Source organism: Salarias fasciatus, chromosome 5 (assembly GCF_902148845.1).
Source record: "Salarias fasciatus chromosome 5, fSalaFa1.1, whole genome shotgun sequence".
NCBI lineage: Eukaryota > Metazoa > Chordata > Actinopteri > Blenniiformes > Blenniidae > Salarias > Salarias fasciatus.
The window spans coordinates 29,048,693-29,069,418 of NC_043749.1; the positions used below are offsets into that span (position 1 = coordinate 29,048,693).

Sequence of the window (20,726 nt, forward strand, 5' to 3'; positions counted from 1 at the left end):
ACTTATGAATATTCTTGCAGGCTGGTTTATATCAGCAACATAGATTTTTTTTGTTTTTGTATTTCTTGCACATAACATGTAAAAATATGCAGTATTAGATATTGGCTTATCTTCTAACCCTGTTACAGTAATGTTTATCACATACTGACTGACATTTATGTAACCTGGTATATGTCAGTGAGGCCACACTGGTTTGTTTTCTATATTAATACTGTATTCTGTATTAATACTGTATGTCAAGTATTGAAAAACAATGTCATTTACCAGCATTTTTACGTTATATTCTAACTTGTGAATGAAATCAGAACTTTAAAGAATTGTTTTAACGTGTAAAAAAGAAATACTGTTAAGACTTTTTTTTTAAATCTTCTTTGGAAGGATTACATCTATGAGGAGATACAAGTGGGGCCCCTCATGCCAGACTCTGGCACCACAACAAACACCATATACGCCACAGCAGCCCTCCCCACAGCGGACCCCGCCTCGCTGCACTATGCCACCGTCAACATTCAGAGGCGCCCTGATCGAGACTCTGACGATCCGAAGATCCACAAGAACGAGTCCTGCCAATATGCAGCTGTGAAGTGCAGACAAAGTGCAGCTTCCTCCTGATCCTCTTCATCATCCTCGTCTTCATCCCCCACAATTAACAAACCCTGACAGCAATGACAGTTGTGTTAATGTTCTATTTCTGTTTTTTTTACATAGCTACATACATTTAGAATTTATATGAAACAATTCTTTTGCTATTGCATTTTCTGAATAAAGGACATTATAAAAACAGACTTAAATAAAAAGATATGTTTTCAGTGCTACATTTCAAAATGATTTTTTTTCTGATTTTTATGCTTTATTACAAATGTATGTTTGTTTTTAATTAAATCGTAATGTATCTGTTTGTATTATGCAATTTTAATCCAGTTTATAAGAAAGAAAACCTCCTGCTGAACACGAACAAATGATTTAATGTGTATTTTTCATGATTTAATATTGTTCCATCAAATTCATCAGAGAAAACATTTTGGTTGCTCTTCTGTAATTCAATGAAATTGATGCTTTTAACAGATTTTTTACCTTTTTCTTTTAAATCTTACATGCATGTTTATGAAATACTTTCATGCTTCCATTTTTTAACAATCAAACAATAATTCAAAGTCAAATTGTTTTGTATCTGTTTTTAAAAATTAAACTGAAAATCTGTGAATTTAAAAAAGGGCGGTTTTTCATCTCGTCACAAATTAATTTTGAAATGTTTTGTTCTGAATTAAATTTTCCGTAACAATTTTCAAGAGGCTGTTTTATTCCGAAAAAAATGACACATTAAATACTTTTTGGGATCTTTTATTCATAATTAAAAATGCAGTTTGAAATAATAAACTGATAATACACTTCATAATCTGTCCTTATCTTGTAAGCTCAGTGTGCTGAAACGTGAACCATGTGTTACTCCAGGAACTTATGAGAGCTTTTTATATAATGACGATTCAAATTCTCAGTAAAGAAAAAGCCTCAAAAGTATCTCATAAAAGGTTAAAAAAAAAAAAACATTTTCATGGAAATACAAACATGCTGCTGTAGAAAGTGTGTGAATTCACTATGATGTAGTTTTCATGTGGGGCCACTAGAGGGTGTAGAGTTTAGAGCTTCATTTCTGCATTGCACCATTAGCTGGATCTAAACTGTAGATCTTCAAATATGTTATGCAAACCATTTTTCAATATTATTTATGACAAAAATGGTATTTTATGGAGGTGGGAATGATGTGTCCTCCAGCAGAGGAGAACTGAGCAGTCTCTCCGCTTCATCAATGTAGGAAAAAAAACAGCAAATAAATCCTCAGAGGGCCAAAAATGTCCATGATGCTGCTTTATTTCAACTGAGCTGGTCACTTTCTACAGCAGAGAATCAATTGGAAGAAGACTGAAAGTTTATAAAGATCATCACACTTGATGAAACAAAGCGATCCGTGCCTGATGTTGATCAGAAAGATTCTTCAATAACTCCAAACAGCACCACACTTTTTTAAAAACTCTGTATCCAAACCCGTCTATTAAAAAAAACCATGGTATCAAACGTCTTCAGCTCATGTCCATGCCCTCTGGGGGCCCCAAACCCCCGCCCTCACCCCCCTGCACGCTCTGGTAGATGGACGCCATGTCGGCGTTGGACCTGATCTGGTTGGCGAAGTCGGCCATGCTGGGACTCCGCTCCACCTCGGGCACGGCCAGCAGGGCGGCGACGGCGCGCATGGCCGAGCGGCGCAGCTCCTCCTGCTTCTCAAACTCCTGCTTCACAGACCCGGCCTTCACCTGGAGCGGACATCATCGTTAGAGCCACTTTCTATTGAAACGCAGCATTTCACGGTGAGAAGCACAGAGACGGAGGAGATAAAGGTTAAAAAGACACTTAACAAGGCTTAAACCTCACAACTTCATTTAACCACTTTGTATCTGCAGGAGTTAACTGTCCTGACGCAGTAACATAAATAACCACTGTGCCACCGCGCCCTTTGTAGGCTGATACTGTGTGTCTGTGTTTCAGTACTTTGGTGGTGCAGGTGGCTCTGAGCGGCTCCACCAGTCGGTCCAGTCTTTGGAGAACGGCAGCCGGGCACAGAGAGGCCAGCCTGGCCAGCATCAGGAAAGTCAGCATCTAAAACACAGGAGAGATACAAAAAATAAAGAATATAACTTACAGGATTATAAATTCAATAAAGTGTAATTCATACGAATTCAAAATTCAGAAACTCTCGTCACCCTGATGTCGTAGTGGTCTTTGAGTCCCTCCTCCACGTGATCCAGGAACTGCAGGACGTCCAGTCCGTCCAGGCAGCTGTCCAGCAGAGTGTACATGCACTCGAACGCAGCTTTGCGCACGTCCAGGCCGTCGTCCACCGTGTGCTTGAAGGGACCCATCTCCACCTGCCGGACACACCCTCGGTCAGACGCCTGCAGGCACCAGGGCCTGCGGCGCCCCAACACCGGCACTCGCCTCCCGGATCAGGTCCTTCCGGATCTGCGTCTCCCTGTAGAGGTGAGGCAGCACCGTTCCCAGCAGGCCGCGGATCAGAGAGGGCTTGTTATGAGCCGCCGAGTTGAACATCACCAGGGCCACGCGGCGAACGTTGATGTCGTTGTCCTGCAGCGTCTTCAGGAAGTCGCCTGTCCAAAGAGAAGAACGAGAGGAAGAATCAATGCAGACTTTATTTAAACTGCTAACACCAGCTGAAGAGGTTGGATTTATGGCTGATTTTACTGAACTGCAGTTTTAATAATAATAATAATGCATTGGTTTTATATGGCGCTTTTCTGGACACTCAAAGACGCTTTACATTGCATTATCCATTCACACCATACTGGGTGGTGGTAAGCTACTACTGTAGCCACAGCTGCCCTGGGGCAGACTGAGGGAAGCAAGGCTGCCAATCTGCACCATCGGCCCCTCCGACCACCACCAACCACTCACTCTCACAACTTTCATACTAGGTAAGGTGGGTGAAGTGTCTTGCCCAAGGACACAACGACAGTTACGCCTGCGGGAGTGGGGATCGAACCACCAGCATTCCGGTTATAAGACGACCTGCTCTACCAACTGAGCTACTGTTGCCCCCCTTTTACTGGAAGAGCAGTTTTGTTAGTCCTGAACTAACCTGAGGGCGAGTTGAAAGATGTCCCTCTTCGATTAGCGTGACCACCTGAGAAAAAGCCTTTTGCTGCTGATGCTGAGTCTTACCTATGCTGTCTTTGAGCAGTGAGTCGATCGGAGCAGGATGATCAACGATGGTGAACTTGACGGCCGTCACCATTGTGCTGCGAGCCAGAGGAGAACCTGCGCAACAACCGATGGAGAATTACAACGCTATTCTAGAATGTTTTGTTTCTGAAAGACAGATGATGGATGTATCTAGTTTGTCTGTGTAAAGTAAAACCAAACATCTAGAAGTGGACAATCACGTCAGACATGAATATGTAAAAAAGTCCAAACTGAAGAAGAAAGAAATTCATCAGGACATCACACGGGTCCTCCTCCTTTGCCTTCGTACCAGCTTTCAGTTGTTGTTTGAGTCGAGGTAGCAGTTGAGCGGGGTTGACTAAGGTCAGTTTTCCGAGACACTCAGCCACCAGGTTCCTGGTTCCTTCTTCCGGACACTCGCAGTTCTGAAACAGCAGCGCCCAGATGGACTCCACGTGGGGCGAGAGACTCGAACCGGGACAGGCACTGAGAACAGGGGGGTGGTATAGTCAGTCAGAAGGAGGAACAAAGCAGCGAAGCACCCCAACAAGAACAGTGTGAAATTAGGGTGGAAGGGTTACACAAGTGATGAACGGAAGCTCAGTCTTTCATATTTTGCCCCAGTATATGTTGATAGAAACAGAGAGGGTTGGTACCATCATATCACTAGTTTGTAATTAAAACCCTCCCTCTGGTGTGTACTTGTTTGGTTTTCAGGATTGTCTTTGACAGTTGATCTCTCTTGTCAAACACAGTGTCAGAGTCTCATTCCCATCTTTGTGCCTTTTGTTGTTTTTATTTAGTCTTGCAACCTCATCTTTTAGGTCACGTCTCTTCCTACTAGGATTAACTTCCTGGACTCGTGGACTTGGGTCCTCAGAACATGTTTCATGACAAAGATGAGCAGTGAGGGGCGGAGTACAGCTAACAAGAAACAGCCAATGAGGAAAGATATGAGAAACGATCAATGAGGTAAAAGAGACTGACAAGAACGTCAGAAAGAAAGATTAAGAACAATCAATGAGGGAAAAAAAAACACGAGCAATGACCTGCAAGAAACAAAACAAGAAAGCAGGACAAAAAAGATAAATGACAGACAGGAAAGTAGTAATTAGACGAGAAAAAGACTAAGAAAAAGACATTAGTCTGTTACCGTCTAATCTTCCCCCACCTTATAATCCAGGTATCTGTAATTCTACTGAATAAAGAAGATGAGTATTCTTCTTAAAGCCACCACAGGGGACTCTGAGGCGTGGACCTTCACCTGATGACCTCTTTGAGCGAGTGCAGCAGCAGGTATTGCCTCCGCGGCTGAGCTGAGATCTCCTTCAGCATGAAGGGCAGGTAGTCGTTCAGGCTGCCGACCGCCATGCTGCCCAGAGCGCAGGAGGACGCCGTCTTCACCTGAAGTCACAAACAGGACGCTTTAAAAACCTTCTTACTCATAGTTTTTAGAGGGTTTCATGGTCCAAGTTTCAGTTTGATTCAATGTGATGCTTTATACACTCCCAAGGTGGAACTTACGGAAAATGATCCGATTTTTATTGCGTATTGTTCCCTGCATCATGTGTGGTTTTATTACTAAAACGGCACCAGGTTTGACCCCCATCTCAGCTTTGATCATCATGTATCTCACATCTGCAAAACCTCCTTCTTTCACCTCCGTAACATTGCCAAACTCTGGCCATCTCTCTCCCGTCCCGCTGCAGAGAAGCTCCTCCATGCCTTTGTCTTATCCAGGCTGGACTACTGTAACTCACTCCTCATCGGGATCCCTGGCAAGAGCCTCCAAAGGCTTCAGTATGTTCAGAACAGCGCTACGCGGGTCCTGATGAGGGTGCGTAAACATGACCACATCACCCCCATCCTTCGCACTCTGCACTGGCTTCCTGTTCACCTTTGCATTCAGTTTAAAATCCTCCTTCACACCCACCACTGTCTGCACGGTGCAGCCCCCACCCATCTCACTGAACTCTTCCACCCACACACTTCAACCAGAACCCGGTCAGGCCAACTGCACCGTCTGCACCCACCCAGAATTCGGCTCAGGACCACGGGCGACAGAGCCTTTGAGGCTGCTGCTCCCCGTCTGTGGAATGACCACCTCAGGGCTCCACAGATGGTGGATTCCTTCAAAAAAGGTCTGAAAACCTTTTTATTTCATACTGCCTTCCCTGATTGATTTTACTACTGACTGGCTTTACTGTATTTACTGTATTTATTGTCTTAGTGATTTTTTATTGTCTTGATTTATTATTGTTTTTATTGTCTTCTTGATTGTGCACATTGAGATTTGCCCACAAATGTAATGTGCGTTATAAATAAAATCCATTATTATTATTATTAGCACCTGCTAGTGACCCAACATAGAAACTACATCATTTTCAAAACGTTACCGTGTAAAACTGAAACTATTCCAAAACAAAAACACAAAAATGATGCATTTTCACCTGAAATGTTGTCGTTTGTAAATGAAGCCTGAAACACAAAAATTGTTCTACACATAACTAGGAGTAATTTACTTTTTTGTCTGTGATATCAGAAGTTTTTTTCACAGTATTGCACTTTCTTTTACTTTTAAGTTAAAGACCTTTACTACTGGTATTTTCTGTACAGAGTCACACGCTTCTCTTGTATCACCTCTTCGCTGGTGGAGGAGAAGGCCTCCAGGATGACCCCCTGCACCTCCTTACTGCCCCCCAGGCTGCCGCTCCTCCCCACCTCACCCAGAGACAGCAGAGCCAGGACACGAGCCGACTCTGGAGAGCCGGTGTTTTTAATCTGAGAGAACAAAAGAGCGGAGAGAACAGATTTCACTGTGATGATAAACATGAGCTAATGATTCAGTGACACAGAGCAAAATGAATGAGAAGCAGAGTGAGTTCCTCACCTGCTGAATGAGTCCAGCCACAGTGGCGGCGGTCTCTTTGGGAGCTGCAGAGCACAGAGCCGCCACACAGCGAGCCACCGAGTGGTAGCTCTGCCTGTGGAGGGCGCCGCCGTCCACACAGGACTGAGGGCTGTGAAACGGCTCGGTGAGCGACTTCATCAACTGACTGAGAGGAGGGGAGGACAGGGGAGGAGAGGAAAAAGGAGGTTTGGTTTTCAAAGTTCCTTTATTAAACATTTCATTTCATTTACGTTTAACCATCACAAATATCAGACAAAGAAACAAGTTTCAATCATCAGAAATGTTTATCTTCCCTCACAGAGCGGAAAACTCACCCAACAGCCCCAAATACCTCAAAACACACAAGTTTTCAGTCATCTTGCAATAGGCATTTTCCAGGAATCTTCCCCTATAGGACAGCAGCAGTAGCCACCACTTCCATTGAGACACAGCTTCTCCTTAACCCCTCATGCACACTGGATGCGGTCCGGCTATGGAACGGCTCCAGTCCGGCTCCGGCCCGGTACACTGCAGCACTGTAATTCCCTCCCAGTTCTTAGCTTGAAACCCCTCTGTATCCGAAAACACCCCCAGCACCTTCAAGCCCTCCTTCCCCCACTGAAGTCCTCCAGGCAGACTGGGAACTGCTCCCTCTACTGTCCCAACAACAAACCCTCATTTTTATCCCAGTACACCAGTGCAGAAGAGGACGCAGACATTGAACACCTCCCTGGTTAGTGATGAAGAAACTAATGTCGTCTGCATAAGCAGAGACAGTAGGGAAACGTCAAGGTCCGAGGACCCAGCAAAAGAGAACCCAGCAGAGACTCAATAGCAAAGCTGTAAAGCTTTCCTGAGATCGGACATCCCTGCCTGCTCCCCTGCTGCACCAGGCCTGGACAACTCAGTCCTGCCCCTCTCTTAACCAGAACCTGTGAACCACTGTACAACAAACTAATCCAAGACAGAAAACCATCACCAAAAACAAAAGCCCTGAGAACAGAAATCAAATAATGATCCACCCTGTCAAACGCCTTCTCATGTCCCAAAAACACACAACACCATCATCAACATTTTCAGACCTACAAATTTCCATAACATTTCGTAGAGGGAAGACATGCATTGTCCATTATAGTTCTGTTGGGCACACAATGCGCCAGTGTGCACAATCACTTCTAATCTGTTCTTCAGTCTGTTTGATGAAGCTCTGGAGAGCACTCTGTAGCCCATACAGAGCTGGGCCACTGGCCTCCAGTCCTTCAATAAGGCCAGGTCTCCTTTCTAGCAGGGACAGTACTGCTCGTAAACAGGTGACAGAGGGGGAACCTACAGTGGAACACGCCAATGAAACAGCATGTAAATCACATTTAAGAAACATTGGAAGAAGTCAGCAGATAGTCCGTCAATTCAAGGAGCCCGCCAGGATGCTAGATGATCTATATTTCCAGACTGAAGAAGACAGAAGTCAGGACATACATTTCTTTGAGTTGGAGGAAGTGGGACCTTATGAGGGCCCTCTCATAGTTGGATCAGAGTCATGCCATTCAAATGGCGTCCTAGTCTGTCCTCAGTCCGACTAGATAAGCCAAAGCAGATTTTACTTAGATGTAACTGTGGATAAGAAGAGGTCTGACCCTTTTTGAAATTTTAAACTAAATAATTGTGAGAGCCAGAATCGCCTCTCTCATACAAAGGAGTAAAGGGAAATTACATCAATCTGACATTCTGCGCCTATAAAGATTTAACAGGTAAAATTCAGTGGTGCCACTTTCGTGTTTTTTTTGTTTGTTTGTTTGTTTTGTTTTGTTTTTTAGTGGAAGTATGAAAACCTAGAAAACATGCATGCATCCACAGGCAGAACATTCAAACACAGATCAGCTTTAAGTCCAAAATCGAAACCAAAGTTTTATAGCAGCGATGAATGAATGCTAACCACGACAATAGTGTGTGGCTAGATGTCTTTTTCATCATGAAAGACCGTCTTCTAATCACCATATGGCATTTAAACAATGTATGTTTTGGAAAGTTTTGATGCTCAAGAAATCAGAAAAGTTTAGCATTATTTATCAATGCAGTAAAATGATCAATCAATATAAGCAAACTAACTTTACCTCTCTGGATCAACAGAACCATGAGAATCAAACCAACATCTGTGACCTTTAACCCTCAGCAGCTTCCCTCCAGAGATGTGTTAGCTCTCTCCAGGGTTTATAATGTTGTGTTGCAGCTCCTGAGTGAATCCTCATCATTACTTACCTGAAGCCCAGGTTGCTGGTTTTGGACTGAACCAGAGCCTGGAGGAAGTCCAGTATGGCCGCCAGGGCGCCGCCCTGCAGCAGCGGCGAGTGGACGAGCCTGAAAACTCCAGGCAGCACGGAGGAGCAGATCTTCGCCAGAGAGGAGGAGCAGGCTTTGCACATGCAGGTCAGCAAGGTGATGGACACCTACAGAGACAAAAGACATACTGAGAACCGTAACATGCAGCATCACACAGTGTCCAGGAAAAGAAAAGGCTCATTCATCCTGTCCGTCTTCTCTAAAGGCAGAGTCCAACTAATTCCTAGAAAAGACCTTTAACATCTATCATTTCTTAGCGTACTCTACTCTCCAGTGTATTTACTGCACAGGTTTGAGGAGATGGTGAATCCAGCGCACAGTACCTGTGACACATGCATGTCACTCTCGTCCACCAGCGCAGGAAGCTCGGCGAGCACCGGTTCCAGGGCCGCGGGTTTGATGCTGGCGGCGTGATGAGTGACCAGCGCCGTCAGACACGCCAGAGTGCCGAGCTTCAGAGCCCGCTGGTTCTTCCTCAGGAACGAGCCCAGCACAGACAGGGCTTCAGGCAGGATGGTCGACAGGTCGATCTGGAGGTAAGCAGGAAGGTCGCAACATTCATGAAAATAAAAGATGTTTTGCAAAAAAATAAATAAATAAAATAAAGTCAGAATTTCTTGGGTGGACCTTCAGAGGAGAAGCAGAGACGAGCGTGATGGTCCTGACTGCCGTCAGTCTCGTGATCTCGTTCTTCAGCCTCTCCAGAAAGATGGACAAGATGTCCGAGAGCTCGGTCTTCAGATGGTCGCCAAGGTAACACACCATGTGACCCATACAGGAAATGGCCCGCTCCTTCACTTCCTGGTCAATGTCTGTTGCTTTCAGCCTCTTCATTGTGACTGAAAACACCTTGGAGAGACAAAACTGTGAGGAGCAGCTCAGAAAATGAAAACAATAAAGATGAAGTAATGAACTTAAAATGTAGAAAATATGTAAGAAATACAGCAATAAGAGTTGATCCATCTGAGAGAATCCATTCAAACTGAAAACTGACTTTGCTTGTAAGACACACTTTCACTGCCTCAGGAGTCTCAAATCACTTTGCATCTTTGTGTGTCTTTGGTATTAGAGGATGACTTAGTCCACCAGCTGAACCGCAACATGCAAACATTCATTAAAATAATACTCAGGTCAATCCAAACCTGTGCAGCAGACAACCAAGATAATCGACAGCCAGTTCAGCACCTACCAACACAAAAACAGCTGGAGGTGGTCGTACCTGTTGGACGAAGGGTTTCGGGTCGAATCCTCCGGCTGTCTGTCCCTGCGGCCTCATCACTCGGATCAGCTGCTGAGTGACCAGAAGAGCCTCCGACGTGATCTTATAAAACGTGTCTTCGATGCACGATACGACCGGAGGCAGCAGCACCTGCAGGAGCCGACAGCGAGTCCAGTGAGCGAGGCTTCACACAAGGTCTGACCGAAACTAGAAATGTTCAAATGAGCGTCAGAACTCAGCAGGAAAGTTATGGCTGATGAAGCTACAGCAGTTATGGGCCTATTAATTATATACTTAATTTAAATATGAAGTACTTATTTATATCATATTGTAATGAGATTGCATTATCCATTTGACATCAAGATGTGGACCAGAGGAAGAAAGGAGGGTTTGGACTGTGGGTGGCCCACAGGCCCCTAATCTACAATAATCTGAGTTACTCTCATGTGTAAACAATAAGAAGGCTTCTTTGACCTGATGTGAAATATTCATAAGCAGAGCTGGAGAACCTGCATGTGAGGCTGAAAGACTTGAGGAGGGTGGGAGAGGAGGAGGACATGGAAGAAGGAGAGGGCGTCGATCCTCATGGTGGAGGTGGTGGACCTGTCCGTCAGCGAGAAGATGACGCCTGGAGGAGGAGGAGGAAGAGGAGGAGGAGGAGGAAGAGGAGGAGGGAAATTCATAAAGATGTAAGGTGTAGAATTTGATAGGGTGGACTTAACAGTGTTAATAAGCTGTATATACCCTGTCTTTTTCAAAGCAACGTCAAAAATCATGAAACATCTCTATCATTATATTGATTCAGCTACTTTCTCTAGTGTGTGTGTGTGTGTGTGTGTGTGTGTGTGTGTGTGTGTGTGTGCGTGCGTGCGTGCGTGCGTGCGTGCGTGCGTGCGTGTGTGTGTACCAGGAATGAGGGCCGGGATGTGCTCCTGCAGGGCTCCGGGGACGGTGTGAGCCAGCTCAGTCAGCAGGCAGAAGCAGCCCTGTCGAGATTTGATGCTTTTCTCCTTCAGCTGTTTGTGGAGCGCCTTCACGATCGCCGGCACCTGCAGACAGGCTGATGGCATTAAACAGCTGCCTTTTACATGAAGACATTGGAAGGAAGAAAACACAGCAGGAAGGAAGGAAGGAAGGAAGGAAGGAAGGAAGGAAGGAAGACGTCCTTAATAAGTGCAAATTACCAGAGGTGGAAGTTTGTGTACTTAGTTACTGTTTGGAAAAAAGGTCCAGGACACCATGAAAACGCATCAATTAAAAAAAAAAAAGATAGTAATTGTTATTCTTGAACCTGAGTACACTTCAGAACGTGTATGTTTTCCAGTTTGAGTAAATTGTTCCAAGACAAAGACACAGTATTGGGCCTCCTTCAGACGGGTACCTGTTTCTTCAGCACGGCCACAGCCGGCTCCTCCTCTCCGCCCGCTCCCGGAGGCTCGGACCCGACCACGCTGACCCCGGGGCGGCCGGATCCCGCTCGCGTCTGCCTCAGCAGCGCGGAAAAGGCCGCGAAGACGTCGGCCCTCACGTTCTCCTCGCGCTCCCTGAAGCGGCTCAGCAGGGCGGGACAGACGGAGGAGTAGAAGGAGAGGAGGAGGTCCCGGCGGGTGCTGATCAGAGCCTCCAGGCACTTGATGGAGGAGCGGCGCACCTTCCAGCTCAGGTCGTCATCGTCACTGTACTCATCGTCTGTTTCTGGAGGGAGGAAGGACGGAAGGAAGGAGGGAGGGAGTGAAGGAAAAGGCGTGCAGAAAAGGAGGTGTGCAGGCAGAGAGCGGTCACAGACCTTCATCCAGGCCGTCCTCGATGTCCATGCTGTCCTCTTCCTCCTCATTGTCGTCGTAGTTGTAATTGGGGTCGAAGGTCATGAACTTCAGACAGAGCTGCGTCACCGTAGCAACGTGAGGTGACATCTCCTTTGGACACCTGTCAGTCAGAGACCCTGCTGATGGTTTTGACCTCAAAAGTGTTTAGTCCGTAACTGTGAGCAGCGTTTACCTGCGTATGAAGGCTTCGAACGCCTGGAAGCAGTACTCCCGCAGCTCGTCGTCCTCCACGCCGGTGAACTTCACCACCATGGGGATCAGCTTCTCTAAATGTTCCCCTGTAGAGCACACAGAGACCGATCAATGAACCAGACCAGAGCCCTGAGGGACTCCGCGGCGAGGGGGCTCAGCCTGAGCGTCACGGCTGGCTCACCCACTCGATGGCCGCCCTGCCGGCTGATGGTCGCCAGGCACTGGATGTAGGTCCTGGTCATGGAGGTGGGCGGGGCTTTGGACAGCTCGGTCAGAAGGTGCTGGGTGAGCTGGGAGAAGAGGGCGGGGCTACAGCAGGGCACCAGGTGTCCCAGAGCCAGGATGGAGCGCTTTCGGACCGCCATCCTGGAGCTGGTGAGCTGATGGAGAACAGGTGAGGAGCAGAGCAAGACATGTGAGGATTAATGGAGTCAGGAAGTGACACACAGAGAGGAAAAAAAATCAGTAAATGTCATTCATATCAGAATGATCAAAGCAGGCTCGACAAACTGACGGCAAACAAACATCTCAATCATGCTTTATCCCTCAGTTTGTGTTTCGTACTTGAGGCAGCAGGCTGGAGAGAAGAGAGCCGTGAAAACTGACCAGAGCTCCACTCAACCTGCAGGACAAACAGCAAGTACACACCGGTTAGATGCAGTGTGTTCGCAAACATCTGGTCAAAGCTACATTTTGGATATGAGAGTTCCTTCCAAAAAAGCATGAAGGCTATTGTAGTTCTATTTTCTTTGTGGTCGCATCTGGTTAAACACTTTTTTACATGTTTGACCAGCGGAGAGTGATGATAGTGATGATGAGCAACTTTTTATTCAACTGTTCCAACAGGAAAAATATAGTAAACTGTACAGAGATTCAGCTAACATCCACATTATACAGCACCCCTGGTTCTGCGTGTTTTCGATGTTTTCCCGCTCCAAGGGAACATGAAACCAGCTGATAGCGTAACGAGGCAATGTAGAGAGAAACAACCTTCCCAGCATGTCGGACAGGATGTCCAGAGCCTCCAGCTGCACGGAGACGTCGTCCTGCTTCCCCATCGCACCGATCAGCTGGGAGGTGATCTTCTTACAGACACTGGCTGTCAGAGGCAAACCTGTGAATCACCACATTAAAAACAAGAAAATAACAAGTCAAACCACCAGCAGCGAGAACAATCCACAATCCGACACGAGGATTCGGTTCAGGCCAGCGCCCGGTCTCCGGCCTCACCCGATGAGGACAGCGGCAGCTCTGCTATCACAGTCTTCAGTCCCATGCTGGAAATGTCTCTCAGTTGCTCCTTGTCCGACGTCATGTTCAAACACAGCGTGTCCACCATCGTCTCCACCTGAGGCTCCTTCACCTTACTGACCAGAGGCGCCAGGCTGAGAATCAAACACACCCAGAGAGAACCCTGTAACATGCTGCATCCACAGGCTGGATATCTCTCTCTCTCTCTCTCTCTCTCTCTCTCTTTCTCTCCGTAATCTGTTACTGTCTCACTAAACTCCTGTTTCCTGGAGGAGGAGCCTCGACCGATCGGCATGTTTACCATTTGACAGCCAGGTTCTGCACCTCTCCGTTCTTGTCCTCCAGCAGTTTGAGCAGCATGCTCACCACCTTCCTCTCACTGTCCTCGTCCAGCTTGATGCTGTCCTTCTGCAGCTCCAGCATCAGGTCGTTAGTGGCCATGAACCTGCACACACACACACACACACACACACACACACACACACACACACACACACACACACACACACACACACACACACACACACACACACACGCACAAACACACACACACACAGCCACAGACACACATGCATAAGCATCCGATTGACGTAGTAAGTATAAACACGAGAGATAGAAAGGAAAGACATAACTTCAGATGCTAAAATTGTTTTAATTACTTTTTAGAAAATATTACCGTAATGCAATCATGCTTAGAATGAATAAATATTTATTATTTTACAAATTTATAACCTGACTGCCAGTGGCCAATCTGTTAGTAGAGGTAGTAGTATTACTTAATATGACCTTTATTTCTGGCTATTAGTGACATCAGTGCCATATTTTATATATTTTCTTGTAATTTTGTATGGGAATATTGTAATCTGTAGGCGTTTCACACACACACACACACACACACACACACACACACACACACACACACACACACACACACACACACACACACACACACTGACCTGAAGTCCTTGTCTGTGGAGGTCATCTTGTCCAGCAGGTTGGAGATGTGGTAGGAGACACTCGACATGTTGCTTCTTTTGGTTTTAACACACTTGCTGAGCTGAAAGTTGAGGGTCGGAGCCTCACGGAGCTCCGCAGCACGCAGAGAACAGGCGCCTGAAACCAGACACCCCCAGGCCGCAGGTAAAAATAGCCCCTGGGGCAGGAGGAGGTGGAGCCCCCCTGTGGATGCAACCAGAATCACCACAAAGTGAGTTAAGCATGTACACATTCGTAATATGTAAACTGAAAAGAAAAAACATCTTTTTTATTAGCATATTGAACTTCTGATCCAATTAGAATGTTGAAACGTTTTGTAAAATAAATAAATAAATAAATAAATAAATAAATAAATAAATAAATAAATTTGTGTTAAAAAAAATCTATTTCTAAACACAAACTGGTTTATTCAAGGCTGTAAAACAGAAAACACTGAAGAAATCGCTTTGGCTCAAACTGTCAGGTCATTAATTGATAAGGAGCGACATTATGAAAATATATACGTTTTCAATATGTGTTTCGAATTAAAAAATAAATGAGGAGGAGAGGTGGTTCTTCTTTATTCATTTCACTGTGATAGTATCTTAAATTTTAATTCCTTCTGGAAATTTAAAGTAAAAAAGTTAAAAGACTAGTGGTCTAAGAAAAGTGAGCCATTATCAGTGAAGCAATAATTTCTCCCTGGGATGAATAAAGTATTCTATTCTATTCTATTCTATTCTATTCTATTCTATTCTATTCTATTCTATTCTACTGTCTTTTATTCCCGTCTGTTGCACTTTTGTATTCGTTTCCTGCTTTGTGGAACCGTTGTTCTGGCGTGTAGTTTCCGTCCGGACGCGGGGCGGTGGGACCACAGTGGGACTCGGACCGGCTGCTGCCACGTCGCCCTGTGAGGCGGATTTATTCATTTTTAACAGAAACGGGAATTAAAATAAATACCGTGCTTTAGCCGCAGTCATGGTGAGTCTTGTTGCCTTCGATAAATTCTGCAAATGAAGGCGCCTTCGCGGGTTTTTGATGTTTATTGGTCCCCTGCTGACATGACGGCTTTTCAGCTTAGCCCTGTGGCTACTTGGCTAAAGGCTAACAACCAAAGTGACACTTTTGCTTATTTGTGTTCATGTTTGTTTTTTAGGTTTCCGTCATCAACACAGTGGACACCTCGCACGAGGACATGATTGTAAGTGTAATCTGTATCTTAATTCAGACTAAATACCAGGAAGCTAACGTTAGCTTCTTTTGGTGGATTCAGGGTTGTTGTCGCTGTTCACGGAAAATTGATCCAGATCGTCGTGTTGTCTGCGTGCTTTGTCAGTCATTGTTGAGTTGAATTAGGTAATGTCAATGTTAGTCTTCAAGCTTCAAGATTTAGTGGATCTCATTCATGTAATGCCCGTTTATACAGCTTTCAAGGTACTGTTCATCACTTTCTCATACACCAATGGAGGCTGCCGTGCAAGACGGCTCAATCCATCACTTGCTCAGGGGACACTTCGATACGTGGACAGCTGGAGTTGGGGAATTAAACCCGCAACGTTCCGATCTTGAGATGATCTACCCACCAAATGAGCCACGAAGGAGTTTATTGTAATCAAAGTTTTAAAGCATGTTGTGTTACCCTGCTGGAAGTACAAATAAGAAGATAAGCTACAGTCTCCAAGTCTCCCTCAGGATTGAAACAATCAGTTCTGTAATGTTTTAGTAACCCCCCCCCCCCCCCCCCCCCCCCCCCCAAACACACACACACACACACACACCAACATGTACTGATGATAAAATAGAGAATGCATACATACTGTTATGTTGTTTACACCTTCAACTCTGAACTGACAGGCTGAATATGACTTCAGAAATCAAGACTCATTAGTGATGAGCTTCTGACACTATAAAACTACAAAATTCACACAAAGCATGCTAATGGGGGAAAAAATAACAAAAAGCAGGCTTTCACAGTGTAAAGGAAGAGTTGTAGACTTTATCTGTATTTTCTGGTTTTTTGACTTGTCCTTTTGTTGTGTTTTCAGCACGATGCCCAGATGGATTACTACGGCACTCGGCTGGCTACCTGCTCCTCCGACCGCACCGTCAAGATCTTTGATGTCAGGAACGGAGGGCAGATTCTGGTGGCAGATCTCAGAGGGTGAGAAACCAAATCCTGCATGAAAGCCTGCTGGTTATCTGTTGGTTTGTCTTGTAATGGCAGAATTTAAATCATGAACCCATTTATGAATGGGATAGTCATTAACAATCATCATTAGCACATTTTAAGGTCAAGGTTTTTTAACATTGTGTCTGAAAATATTGTGTGCACCGTGTATTCATCTTACAGTAACTTCCAGAAGTCTGCCTTTGTTATTATTGTTCGACTGCTGAGCATCTGCAGAAGCATAATTTCCTACAGCCGTGGTGCACATGTGCAGTAGTAGCATTTCAGAAAAGGTGCATTTTTCCTCATTTCGAGAGTCGGAGTCAGAGCGTGCATTGAGTGGACATATCGAAACCCTATATATTAACGCTTTATTGCTCACAGCCCTGAGTCAAATTGAAACCTAAGGCACAGTAACTTGATTTGTATCACACATTTTAGCAACAATGCAGGTTAAAGTTTTTGTAAATTAGGAAATAAGTCGGCTCTTTCTAAATGCACCTGTGTGTGTGTCGTGCAGCCACGAGGGTCCCGTGTGGCAGGTGGCGTGGGCTCACCCCATGTTCGGGAACATCTTGGCCTCCTGTTCGTACGACCGGAAAGTCATCGTGTGGAAGGAGGAGAACGGATCGTGGGACAAGATGTACGAATACACGGGACACGAGTCCTCAGGTACAGAACCGAGGGTTCGCAGGTTTAGAGCGACTGACTGAAATCGATCATTCTGAAGCAGCTGGTTCAAGACGGCTAATCTCTGTTTATAAAGCTTTGAAACAACAAGTTCTGCGCATAAAATAAACACCACATAACTTCATCTTTAGACTCCCTGCGGGCTTTAAACATTTCTGCACTTCCCTTCATGTGATGATAATTTTCTTATTGTATCTTTGCTGAAACCTGCAACTTCAGTTTTGTTTTGTTTTTTTTTTGTAACTTTGCCATTTACATTTGTTGCTGATGTTCTAGTTGGTCAAACCTCAATATTATCTTTTTATAGCAACAAAGTTCACTGATATGCTAACTGACCCTGGCACGCTCTGGCCCTGATTAGGTCTTTAGAAAGTTCTGTGCAGTTCATGTTTTTTTGCTCTTATGTCTTCCCCCCTGGGCCAAGTGGAACTTTTGGTCCCTGCATTATGGGAATAGTCGAGAAAGAAGCACAAACAGCCTCTTTCCCTCCTCCGTGTCCACAGTGAACTCTGTCTGCTGGGGTCCGTACGACTTCGGCCTGATCCTGGCCTGCGGCAGCTCAGACGGCGCCATTTCTCTTCTCACGTTCACCGGAGATCAGCAGTGGGACGTGAAGAAGATCAGCAACGCACACACGGTGTGCCACACACACACACACACACACACACACACACACACACACACACACACACACACACACACACATACATATACATCCCTCTGCTTGTTGTAACTGCTTCCTGTCTGCAGATCGGCTGTAACGCCGTCAGCTGGGCCCCCGCCGTCGTCCCAGGCAGCCTCATCGATCAGCCGTCGGGACAAAAACCAAACTATGTGAAGCGCTTCGTCTCCGGAGGCTGCGACAACCTGGTCAAGCTCTGGAAGTAAGTCGCCGGAGGACAGACGCCACATACACACGAGCACGGACTGAAATAAAAGCTCCCGCTGTCTGCAGGGAGGAGGACGGACAGTGGAAGGAGGACCAGAAGCTGGAGGCGCACAGCGACTGGGTGCGAGACGTCGGCTGGGCTCCGTCCATCGGTCTGCCAACCAGCACCATCGCCAGCTGCTCTCAGGTCAGACACACCTCAGCACTCTGGCCAGCTGAAATAATCACATCAAACTCTTTCCTGGTGGAGTTACTCAGATGTGCCACCAGGTGGAGACATAACATGTAGTTATCTGGAGTCTCACATGAGTTTAGGTGAAACCTTTTGAGAAATTCTGCACATTTCAGTTGAAATTGAAGTTTTTTTTCCTTGTTTCTTCTTGCAGGACGGCCGTGTTTTCATCTGGACGTGTGACGACCCCGCAGGAAACACCTGGACGGCCAAGCTGCTGCACAAGTTCAACGACGTGGTCTGGCACGTCAGCTGGTCCATCACCGGGAACATCCTGGCTGTTTCTGGAGGGGACAACAAGGTCAGTTCACTTTACTGCTGTTGGGAAAAGTCAAGGCAGGTTTATTTGTATGGATCCATTCATCATACACAAGGCAATTCACAGAACTTCACAAAGGCAAAGAAGTACATCAAAATACATCAAAATTATAGAAGCAATGCACAATATTATTGAAAAGAGCATTTTAAATGACAAAGTGCAACTAAAAAAAAGAGGATAAACAGTTGAGAAATTTAGAATGAAGCTTGTAAAAATGCATTTAGTGTAGTGATTTTCCCATATTGCTGACGTTTTAAATCACCCACAAATATTAAATCCCCTCATCAGAGGACCCAGTGCTGTTCCAGGTATCTTCACTAATAATGGACTCGTTCTACACATCCAACATAGAAATAATACATGATGGACAATAAGAACAATATTTTCCTCCAAAGGGTCATGACTCACAGTCCAGATTCTCCTGGCAGTTTTAGAGCTGAGAGTCACTGTAATAACTCTCCATCCTGGTGTCTTTCCATACGAATGTCCATGTTCTCCCATTGTTATTGTTTAGAGTGTGTGGCTCTCTGTGTTGTGTGTGTGGTTTCATTACAAAATCAACAGCAACAATTAGTGGCCCAACATGAACAGTTCATTGTTTTCAGTGTTTCTACTTGGAAAAAACAATATGTTCTCTTGAAACGTTGACAAATAAACGGTGCCAGAATGTGCTGATAAGGAGCAAGATACACACCAGTGCTCCTCTGGACTGCTGGAAGTTGATAACGCTGCTCATCAGATAGTTTTTAGCTCCGTCCTGAGTTCAGTCGGCCGCCGAAGTCAAACCACTTCTTTTTCTCTCCTCTTCTAACTGAAACGTGTCTGCAGGTGACGCTGTGGAAGGAGTCGATGGACGGTCAGTGGGCCTGCATCAGCGACGTGAGCAAAGGGCAGGGAGCCGTGTCCACCATCACAGACACACAGCAGAATGAGCAGTGACCACACACATACACACACACACACACACACACACACACACACACACACAATAACGCCCAGTAATACTCAGATGAGAAGTCGCTCATTTGGACATTTGGACTGTTTCTCATGCTTCGCTGTAAAAGAATTGTCAGTTCTGAGTTCATTCAGAGCAGAAATAAACGTCACATTTCAAAGATTCTCTCGTTCTTTGTCCTCTCATGAGGACTTTATGAATACAACTGCGTCTCACTGATTTAAAATGGAAAAGTTCGTATTTTTTAAAACATTTATCGTCACTCCAGTTTGTTTTGTTTCATAATCGCTGGTTTGGTTCAGTGATCACACCTTCTCCTCATACATTCCTCCTCCCGCCCCCCGTCCCACCGCTTTAACGTGGAATTTGACCCCTGCATCGCTGAAGAAGGCAGTAAAGGGGCGTGTTTTCTTTGCTGTGTCGCGGCCTCAGATCTCGGGCTGTCACACAAAATCAAATGAAATGTAATGAAAGATTTATTTAGAAAACTGCTCATGATTCACCCTCAACAGATTTAAGGGTTTCCCTTGTTGCATTTTTTTGAAAATCAGAAATGATGTTTTTCATATTTGAAGTAATTAAAAAAAATATTAATGTTAAAACTGCTTCTTGTGTCTTTTCTCTGTTTCTGGGGATTTTTGCATCATCCTGCAGCTGAAATGTGTTGAAGTTGTTTAATCCTGTCATGAACCATTTTTTTTTTATTGTATTAAATAAATCATCCAGATTATGGAGCATCTTCCTCCTATGAACTGATTCACATTAGTTTTAGTGCAGCGTTCAGGATCATTTTAATGAAGGATAATAAAAATTAAAGTAGAAGCTGTGAGCAGGTAAACAGACTCGGACTCTGTCACCTGTGTCCTAAAAAGCAGAAGCAGCAGGAAAGGCGACACCACCCGTCTCCTCCTCCCATGACTCCACCCTGCAGGGCTTTAAAAGGAGGAGACACCTGAGCCTCGGCGCTGTGGCCCTCCATCCTTCACCCCCTCCACCTGCCTGTCTCTGGTCGTTCCTCCTCCGCCTGCATCATGAGTCTGAGCCGGACC

The 20,726-nt window shown here is 45.4% G+C and overlaps 3 protein-coding genes across 5 annotated transcripts in view; 2 read left to right on the plus strand and 1 right to left on the minus strand.

The window, feature by feature from the left end:
- The window catches only part of LOC115389257 (CMRF35-like molecule 8), a 29,445-nt gene extending 28,060 nt beyond the window's left edge, over nucleotides 1–1,385 (plus strand). For all 3 annotated transcript variants that reach the window (XM_030092743.1, XM_030092746.1, XM_030092744.1), the window contains one exon: nucleotides 379–1,385. In XM_030092743.1, the coding sequence (XP_029948603.1) occupies nucleotides 379–612 (234 nt within the window). In that variant the 3' untranslated portion in view covers nucleotides 613–1,385. The remainder of the gene's footprint in view (nucleotides 1–378) is intronic.
- Nucleotides 1,386–2,074: 689 nt separating this feature from the next.
- On the minus strand, nucleotides 2,075–14,552 carry cand2 (cullin-associated and neddylation-dissociated 2 (putative)). The gene is made up of 24 exons (XM_030091859.1): nucleotides 14,404–14,552; nucleotides 13,749–13,892; nucleotides 13,427–13,581; nucleotides 13,187–13,310; nucleotides 12,761–12,818; nucleotides 12,378–12,576; nucleotides 12,177–12,282; nucleotides 11,965–12,104; nucleotides 11,560–11,873; nucleotides 11,086–11,227; nucleotides 10,688–10,806; nucleotides 10,179–10,328; nucleotides 9,587–9,808; nucleotides 9,283–9,489; nucleotides 8,879–9,066; nucleotides 6,623–6,788; nucleotides 6,373–6,513; nucleotides 4,997–5,136; nucleotides 4,043–4,218; nucleotides 3,733–3,828; nucleotides 2,992–3,161; nucleotides 2,757–2,921; nucleotides 2,545–2,652; nucleotides 2,075–2,309 (listed from the first exon to the last, which is right to left on the minus strand). The coding sequence occupies exons 1-24, from the start codon at nucleotides 14,469–14,471 to the stop codon at nucleotides 2,079–2,081; spliced, it is 3,729 nt and encodes a 1,242-aa protein (XP_029947719.1). The 5' UTR covers nucleotides 14,472–14,552; the 3' UTR covers nucleotides 2,075–2,078.
- A 729-nt stretch (nucleotides 14,553–15,281) lies between these two features.
- Nucleotides 15,282–19,922, plus strand: sec13 (SEC13 homolog, nuclear pore and COPII coat complex component). The gene is made up of 9 exons (XM_030091395.1): nucleotides 15,282–15,406; nucleotides 15,582–15,626; nucleotides 16,471–16,586; nucleotides 17,113–17,264; nucleotides 17,786–17,919; nucleotides 18,033–18,166; nucleotides 18,238–18,358; nucleotides 18,558–18,704; nucleotides 19,551–19,922. Exons 1-9 carry the CDS (start codon nucleotides 15,404–15,406, stop codon nucleotides 19,659–19,661), a joined length of 963 nt encoding a protein of 320 aa, XP_029947255.1. The 5' UTR covers nucleotides 15,282–15,403; the 3' UTR covers nucleotides 19,662–19,922.
- Nucleotides 19,923–20,726: the final 804 nt, after the last annotated feature.